The 9,221-nt window shown below is 37.8% G+C and overlaps 1 protein-coding gene across 3 annotated transcripts; it reads left to right on the forward strand.

Moving 5' to 3' along the window:
* The first annotated feature begins 2,226 nt into the window (after window positions 1-2,226).
* On the forward strand, window positions 2,227-7,846 carry opn4xa (opsin 4xa). 3 transcript variants are annotated; one of them, XM_039778932.1, is made up of 8 exons: window positions 2,227-2,468; window positions 2,911-3,114; window positions 3,225-3,396; window positions 4,845-5,006; window positions 5,290-5,397; window positions 5,482-5,650; window positions 5,855-5,998; window positions 6,156-7,846. In XM_039778932.1, the coding sequence occupies exons 1-8, from the start codon at window positions 2,324-2,326 to the stop codon at window positions 6,567-6,569; spliced, it is 1,518 nt and encodes a 505-aa protein (XP_039634866.1). In that variant the 5' UTR covers window positions 2,227-2,323; the 3' UTR covers window positions 6,570-7,846. The 3 variants fall into 3 exon arrangements, with proteins under 3 accessions (XP_039634866.1, XP_039634867.1, XP_039634868.1); XM_039778933.1 differs by having other exon boundaries at window positions 5,858-5,998; XM_039778934.1 differs by having other exon boundaries at window positions 2,986-3,114.
* Window positions 7,847-9,221: the final 1,375 nt, after the last annotated feature.

A 9,221-nucleotide genomic window follows, 5' to 3' on the forward strand; every position in this document is an offset into this window, starting at 1 on the left:
TGTTTAAGATATCTGACTGGATTATGCTATAATAAATTCTATAATATATCTAATTGAATATATTTACATATTGAATAACTATTCAGTGACTATTATTATATATTATTATATACCAGTGCGTAGGTTTTAGAGACTAGCAAAATAAACTTAAAGTCAACACTTTAACACAGTTTAAGCAGTTCATGTGATGTACTTTCAACCCTGCACAGTACACTCTGCAGTGTTTTGGCGTTGCAGAGATGTAGAGCACAGAATGGGGGAAAACAGTGTGTTCTTGCATAAGGAAGGATGTCACAAGCACAGGCAGAAAGGTCTTCACACAAGCCTGCAGGCATTCAATGGCAGGAAGCACCTCATTGATTTTCTAACCGTATTAGATCAATCAATGCATACATTCAACAATTGTAATAATAATAATAGTAATAATAATAATAATATCTCTTGGTATAACTCTCTCTGGCTTTCATTTCTTGGTGTAGTGTTTTTTCTTAATTTCTTTTGTAATTTTTTTTTTTTTACATTTAACACACATTTAGGACCAAAAACTCTGATGTCAATTTTTGCATTCTTTTTTACTTGAAAGTACATGAAAAATATAGTTGAATTGAATGTCTGAATGTAGCAATACCAGTGTGTATGTTACATACAGTATATGCACTATGGCTACTCCTGGGTATATAGTATTCCACTGAATGCAGTGAAGGACCAAGTGTTAGATAAAATCCTGGCCCTGACATGCTTTCTGCATTAACATCCAACCTCCAGTGACATCTATCTAAAATGTCGCATCGCTCGATCTCCACTCCAGTTACACTTTACCACTCACCTGCATGTAAACATACAAATGGACTCCAACTAATCTGTCTGTGAAATGTCTTTTTACAGTCAGTGGGCAAAACTAGGAGGATGCCCACAGGCTAAATGGAGCTGATGTAACTATTTAAGTAAATATTCAGTTATGGCACTACACTATATGATCACTGGTCTAAGGTTTAGATATCCAGGACAAGGACACATATGGTATTATTGTTTTCATTTCAGTTGGAACAAATGTTCATTCACCATCTGAGTCCCTATACACTCAATATACCTTTTATGTCATGGTAAATACAATGTAATAAATGTGAGTGTAAACTGTTCACTCACAGATTACTCTGACACTTGACAGGAGAAAGACATCAACGGCTGCTATGAATAGTTAATATTCTGAAGCCTGCATTTACAAAAGGAAGAACTCGATTTAGGTGATCTTCAGATTTTCCTCGTTCACCAAATAGAAAAAAATCCCCACACATTGGTAGTCCTCCACACTTCTGGCGGCTTATTTCAATATAACAAAGGCATTAGCTATGATTATGCAGATTGTTGCCAAAAGAGCAATCTGAGGTGTGTACGTGTGTGCAGTGAGCAATTGCATGATAAGAGACGGTCATCAAGTACCATAACCATGCACTACAACATGACCTACAACATGACCATTTGTGCCAACTCACAGCCTTAGAAAAAACACTGGTGCTGGTGGATTTACCTTTCTGGTTGATGGTGTTTTCCTACTGTCCTCCCAACAATACATCTCAATTTAAAGGTCGTTTATAATTCTTTCCTGATGAAAATCCAATATAACTTTTCATCCCAGCTGCTGAAGAAAATCATTGTCATTACTGACTAAAAGGTATTGCTTGCCACAATGAGTCAACAATGGAGTCCACTGACTACTGAAATGGTATTGAATATGTGTTTGTGTTTCTCTATTTTATGTGCCCAGGAAAGTTTCAGATCTTGTGATTTTCCTGGTAAGAGTTGCAATCTTTTATCTTGGATGACTCTTTGGTCTGAACTTGCTTTAGTAAGAGAGTAATGGTACTATTAAATGTGGGTGTATGGATGTGCCAGTGTTATTTATTTCCACTCCCTAATGGTAAGGGAGGTTGAGTCAAGTTAAGAGGGATGAGGGTTTGAGAGTTATTGAATGGATATTGCATTGGCAAGGGACTCCTTGCATCTCTGCATATCTGTGCACTCTGGAGAAAAAGTAATTTAAAAAACAAGCTTTCAAAAACAATTAGATTCTAATTGTAATGAAACCCCACTCTGGATTTTAATTCAGAGCCAGAAATACATTACATTTACATTTATCTTAACATAGTAACAAAGTAGAATAGCATGGCTTACTGGGCAAAATGTTCTTGTCAGCTCTCTGTTAAAAATTACAAGAAGTACGCTTGCTGGCACATATGGTTCCCACATGATGTCACAATTTATAGAAACAAGTTGACACAATTGGTATATTGATTTGTGGGATGCTGAGCATCTTTCAATCTTCATGTGTTACAGTAACAAGAAGCTACGGACTGCCCCCAACTATTTCATCATGAACCAAGCAGTCAGTGACTTCCTCATGGCAATTACACAGTCACCCATCTTCTTCGTGAACTCCCTTTACCAAGGGTGGATTTTTGGTGAAACAGGTATTTTTTTCACATTCAATTATACAGTATGCACTATGAAAATAGCTACATTCTTTATGTATCTATCAATGTTTTTTTATGTATACAGCTATGTATGAAATAGTACCAATTTATGTCAATAAAATCTTATGAAAAAAACATCTGCTTTTACCATGCAATAATTTAAGTTATTTTCAGAATGCGTTTGGTTAGAATCTGTTGCTGCTATTATGTTTAGTCATGAGAAATTTATGTAAAATTATAATAGTATTTAGTTCCTGAACCCCAAGTAATCTGAATTCTGAAATCAAACATACACCCTGGGCTATATGAACAGTGTGAACAGTGTGAATCCCAATTTGAAGTCCTGTCTATTCATATCACGTATGCTTGTAATACAAAGTCTTCAAATCAGAAGAAACAAACATGAATGAAATGCTCTCTTCTTTCTTTCCCTCCACAGGCTGTAAAATGTACGCCTTCTGTGGAGCTTTGTTTGGACTCACTTCCATGATAAACCTTCTGGCCATCTCTCTAGATCGCTACATTGTCATCACCAAGCCTCTGCAGGCCATACGGTGGACCTCCAAGAGACGCACTTGCCTCGTTATTGCTCTGGTCTGGCTGTACTCACTAGCCTGGAGCCTTGCACCCCTTTTAGGGTGGAGTAAGTACCTTATTCTCTCAACTCCTCACTGTTTTTAAATTTAACTATACTCCGTTTATACCTTTAGACCTTACACTTCCTTCTTATCCCTCTTTATTTTTTCCATCAAGGTTCATACATACCGGAGGGCCTGATGACCTCATGCACATGGGACTACATGACATCTACTCCTGCAAATAAAAGTTATACTTTGATGCTATGCTGCTTTGCATTCTTCATCCCTCTGGGCATTATATCCTATTGTTATCTGTGCATGTTCCTGGCAATCCGCCATGCAAGCAGGTAAATAAATTAACCTAGGTCAACATGCAGCACTTTAAAGCTATAGTGCGTTGTTTCTGTTGCTCCCATGAGGAATTCAAAGTAATGAGAACACCGCTTTCATCCACATGACGCAAGCCTTTTGTGATCACGCAACACCCCCACCCCTCCTCCACAAAGTTGCTGGTAGCGTTTCACCTGTCAAATCAAGGAGGACGGAGGATTAAAAAACATGATAGACTCTTCAGAAGAGGTAATTAACTTGTAATGTTTATGTCCTCTTCGTCTCTCTCAGCGGTGAAGTAATACGCATAACTCAAACGTGCAAATGTCACCGGACTACACCATTTTGTAAACATAGCCATACTGAGAAATACAGAGACAGTTCTGTGGGCTTTAATTTGCTTTGTATCATCTGATTAATACAAAATAGTTGCGCACTATAGCTTTAATGTACTAAACACGCTAAAAATACTTGAAATGCTGCTATTTAAAGCAAGTCTACTTAGTAACTGTACAGAACAGCCTAATACCATTGACTCTACTGTCACATCTTCACATCAACAATCTACTGCAATGTATTTCTTGTGTATTAGGTTTGACATTACTGCAATGCAAATTGTTAAATATAAGCACTTTATAAATTGTGATGGTGGCTTCCACATCTCCCTCTAGTCCTTTCCTTCTGTAATTTCTCTTTGTGCACGCGTGTATATTTGTCTGTTTCTCATATGCGGCTATTTCTTGCCTGTCCACCAGTAGCCTTCCACACACATTAGCAAATTCACTCCTCAGCATAGCGGTTTCCCATTTCAGGGTTACCCTTAAAGACTTTGCTGTAGGACACAACCAAGTTACCATAGAATATCCTTTTAGTGTTTACCTTAAGGGCAACGTTGATTAAAGGAATACCTGGACACAATGTTAGTATTGCTCTCTGTAAGGCTAACGTTGATATCTTGGTACAATGCTATGATGAATATTCTGTAGACCTTCTAGGTTGTAGTCAGTCAAATTCATGCCCTTGTTAACCTGCCCTCCCCCCTCTCTATCCCCTAGTAGCAGCAGAGGGGATGTTTAGTTAAAAAAGTTGTCTGCCTGACTCCTGATCTTTATCTGACCGAGGTTTGTGCAAGTTATTGTCTACGGCCCCGACCATGGCTCTGAAATATCAGTAGCCTAACTGTGTATTGATAAATCCATGGAGCTCTTTATTTATTGAAGAAATAGGAAAAATCTGATGAACCCTGCGTATGTTGCCTGCCTGTTTGTTACATTGTCTGCCTTGCTGTGCCACGTGTCTCACTGTTTCTGCATTTGTGTCCAATGTCCTCATACATTACATAATAAAACCTGTCTGCAAACAGTATATTGAATTGAACTTTTGCAATGTTTATTTTTATTTAGCCACTAAGTAGACTTATATATTAACTACAAAATCCCATTATTTCTTCTTCCTGTCCTAACAGAGATGTGGAGAAGTTTGGGAATCAGCTGAGGAAGTCAACTCTTATCCAGCAGCAGTCCATCAAGACTGAATGGAAGCTGGCCAAGATTGCCTTTGTGGTCATCATAGTGTATGTGCTTTCCTGGTCGCCCTATACATGTGTCACCCTCATCGCCTGGGCTGGGTAAATATACAGTATGACAATAGCTCTTTATGATCCAATAATTCTTTTGTGTACAGATAGGTAATTATTAGGGTTTTGATTTGGTTTTATATTCAGGCATAAAACATATAGGATGCTTGGTTGCACTGTGTAATTCATTTCAGCTGTAACCATTACCCATGTTCCACCTCTTGTAGATATCATTATAGCCGGCATGATGAAGTGCTATGCAATAGGCCAAACTACAGTACAAGTCTAGTCACAGGTGATGTTTTACTTTTTAAAAACACTTTACACCTTTCAGATATGGAAGAATCCTCAGTCCCTATTCCAAAGCTGTCCCTGCTGTTATAGCCAAGGCATCAACCATTTACAACCCTATTATCTATGCCATCATTCACTCTAAATACAGGTAAGTGCAGTCATCCAACTAATCAGTAACCTAAGCTTGGGAAGAATATAGAGGTTTTGCTGAGAGATCATTATTTTTCAACAGGGACACCATGGCAGAAAAGGTTCCCTGTCTGCACTTCCTAGCCCAGGTCTCACGGAGGAAGTGCATATCAGGCAGCGAATCTTCCATCAGGGAGTTGGGGCTGAGCAGACAGTCATCAGTCTTCAAAACCAAGTTTCACAGAGTTTCTTCCATGTCTACGACAGACACAGTGAGTTTGGCCTCTGCACTAGGTTTTAAAGAGTATAAGCAAACACAGGACATGACAGCAACATCAGTGGTGTGCTGAAATCAAATGCACAGAAAGTGATGTGTCCATTTTCAAGAGTGTCCTGGCCAAGACAGGCAGCAGTACAACCACACATACATATATATATATATATATATATCATGGAATGTCTCATGTCCCTTGTAGCAGGTTTGGAGTGATGTGGAGCTGGACTCTATCAACCAGAGCCAATGTGTGAGGTCCAGCTATTCCCTCGGGTCTCTGAGGGACAAAGAGCACAAGTCATTAGCTAAGCAGGCCATAGGAAAGGGAAGCCAAAGCCAGGAACAGGTAGGGCAGGTGCTCATCATTATATTTGTTGATTTTAGATTTGAATAATCTCAGAGTCAAAGGCCTTATTGGCAAAACATTTTAGCACAATGATGTATCCATAAAAAGGGCTATGTCATGTTGATTACTTTTGTATTTGATTTAAATTTTGTTCTAGATCCACATGCCAGAGCGAGGATCACTGAACAGATGTGACCACACCCCATCACCTGAGTCTGTCAGCACAGTCATGCCATGGGCATTGGGGAAGAGAAGGGAGGAGAATCCTAACAGTTGGAATAAAGAGAACACACAGGAAGATGAGGAAAAAGAGGGTGAACATGAACAGAGAGAGGGACAGCAAGTTCAGAAGGAGAAAGAAGTGAAGGAGCCTAAGGACCTCATCCAGCCAGACTCTCTGGACAATACTGTATGTGTGCACTCCCAAGCGATCATCAGACCCAACTTAAACCATGACTATTGTGAGGAAAAACAAACCACACAGAGCAGACAGAGAGAACTGTTGCTCAATATACAGCCTCTTGCCAGTTCTGCTCAAGGATTTGAGTCTGTGCAAAGATTTCTAAGCTAAATGCTGGATATGTTTATTTGTCTATGTGGCTATGTGTGACTGTGACACAGCAAGTAAACAAGTTTTTTTTCTTTGTTCAAGAATGCTGAGGTAATCTTTTGAAGCAGCTGTCGAAACTTTTATCTCAACTGTTTGGCAATGCACTGCAACCAAGTACATTTGTTTATAGGTGTTTGTGCCATATAGGTTAAGGTTTATATACACAACTGCTCTAATAATCCTGGCACACACCTCTCATGTTAACACTTGTTGTTAACATGCATAATAATGCTACCCCAATTGTTTTTGGTTTAGAGGCACATGCTCGGTATGACACTGTCACAGTGAAACAATTACAAACGGAACCTTAACTTAAAATGACCGTTAAAGTTCAAAATAAATAAAATAAATAAATAAAACATTATGCACTTTTTTGCCTTTAATAATAGGAAGGCAATGAAAGGGGGAGAGAGAGAGGGAAGACATGCAGGAAATCATCCGAGGTCAGACTTGAACCCTGGACCTTCTGCATCAAGGCATAAACCTCTTAGTATATGTGTTCCCACTCTACCCACTGAGCTAACCTGTTGTCAAGCTAGCCAATAAACAACATTATACCAAGAACAACTAATGAAAGACCATCCATATTTATTATCAATTTGCAGAGAGAGCAAAGTTTGACTCTATTTGGAGTGTTTCTTGTTTATTTCTGTGAGAAAGCATATTTTTGTACATTTGTTTATTTTGTAACTAAGGCTATCTATTGCTCATTTAAATAAGCAATGAGAAAATGTGGTAACTATTTCTTTCATTATTTCTCTATAATGCACCATAAGCAAGTTCATTAAGTACATAACACATGTATGTATCATTGCACAACTCATTATCATAATACGCCATATACCATTGTTTATCAGGTTTTGAAAGTTGCTGACATTATGTGCTGTATCATGAGTTCAGGCACCATAGTAATTAAGCGTTATGCAACCCAAAACTTTAATTCACTGCAGTTGCTAACCAAAGTAAGTCATAGTGCATTTCAGCTACCAGATGTGGTAGGTCATGAAGACACTTGACACTCTGATTTATCTATTTATCATCCGTTCATCCTTTTTTTACAAGAAAAAAGGCAGCATGTTCTCAGGAAATGAATTGGCACAGCAGCAATCACTAAAATGTTGTACCTTTTCCTTATTTGAATACTCAGTATTTGTTGCTATTGGTGCTACTGTTAAATCTTAAACTAAAGACGTTATTGTGTATTTGTTGTGGAAATAAACTTTTCATATAGCTCTCAACACATTTCTTTGCCCCATCTTCTTAAAGCTTGCAAATACTATTTGTTATAAATGGCATCCTATAACTTCCTATAATCTTACCACATCATGGAACATAAAAGCCCATTCTTTCACTTTATTGAAAAGCCTAAAAGATATTAAGAGTTCCATTTTTATATTTGTACATGCATTATAGCACATGCATGATTAACATTGCCTTCCAGAAGTTGTACTACAAATGTTAGAGCCTGCAGAACAAAAATAGTATGTTGATATAATTATTTGTAAATCAACTTCAAAGTGCTGTCAGGATTCTGGAAGCAGATTGAGGAGAGATCTATTTTCCTCTAATTCTTATTTTTAACCCACCAAATCCCATTTATTTTGTAATTGTTGCATGCATTAAAGAGCAGCAAGGGTAAATACAGATAAAGACTGTAGAGAAAGAGAAGGAGATGACATCAATAGATGTCCCACACAGGATTTAAAACCAGGACACACAGTGCATGTGAATTGGCCATCTGAGACACCAGGATGACAGAAGTCCATTAATAATATGGATCTGTTGAATGTATGACTTTATTAGCAGGGTTACATGGTACAGTTGCCTCAAAGGTTGAGGCCATTCATTTTAAAGGGTGTTCTTCCTTGAAATTGAAACCCCCGGTTGAGATGTCTTTGAACTTTAATTCCAATATTTCCTGAGCCATTTGCTTATCCAGTTATGTGAAGATGATTTAAAGGTATGTACTGCAGCTTTACATAAAGGACAAGTGCACTTCAGCGGTTCAATCACATTGCACAGGGGGATTTTGCTGCTGGGCTTCCCATTAGTTTATAACCATATATTGACATGCACTATAGCTGAAATAAAATCCAGCTGACCTATGCTGTAGAATGTAAACATCTAGCTTCACTGGCTAAGTACAGTTAATAGTAATCTGTAGAATGTGTCATGCCTTTTACAGATGAATGTATGTTTTTTTTTAACAAAGTATGCACAAATAAAAGGGTACAATACACATCATAGAGCTGAAATAGTCAGTAATGTTATTTCTTTAAAAAAAATTAAGACAGTTTAACAAAGTAATATTACATAATTTCAAGTAATAAATTAGTAGGACACATTCAATCAAAAGGGAGTAACCTTGGAATGCCTTGACTACTAAAATATTGTGAAAAAACACTGTGATTAAAATGTTTCACAAAATACTCTACAATGCCGACACCCTAGTTTACTCATTCCTGTGCTGTTTGAAACTGTGGATCATGCTATAATCTTACTCTACCAAATAAGTATGCAGTGTTCGACCTTTGTGTGCATAACAAATGTCCAGATATGTAATCTATAGACTGACCAAAATTCACAAGGGTTTTCACCTACTGCTGCAAAACC

The sequence above is a fragment of the Perca fluviatilis genome, chromosome 17 (genome assembly GCF_010015445.1).
Source record: "Perca fluviatilis chromosome 17, GENO_Pfluv_1.0, whole genome shotgun sequence".
In the NCBI taxonomy this organism is placed as follows: Eukaryota; Metazoa; Chordata; class Actinopteri; order Perciformes; family Percidae; genus Perca; species Perca fluviatilis.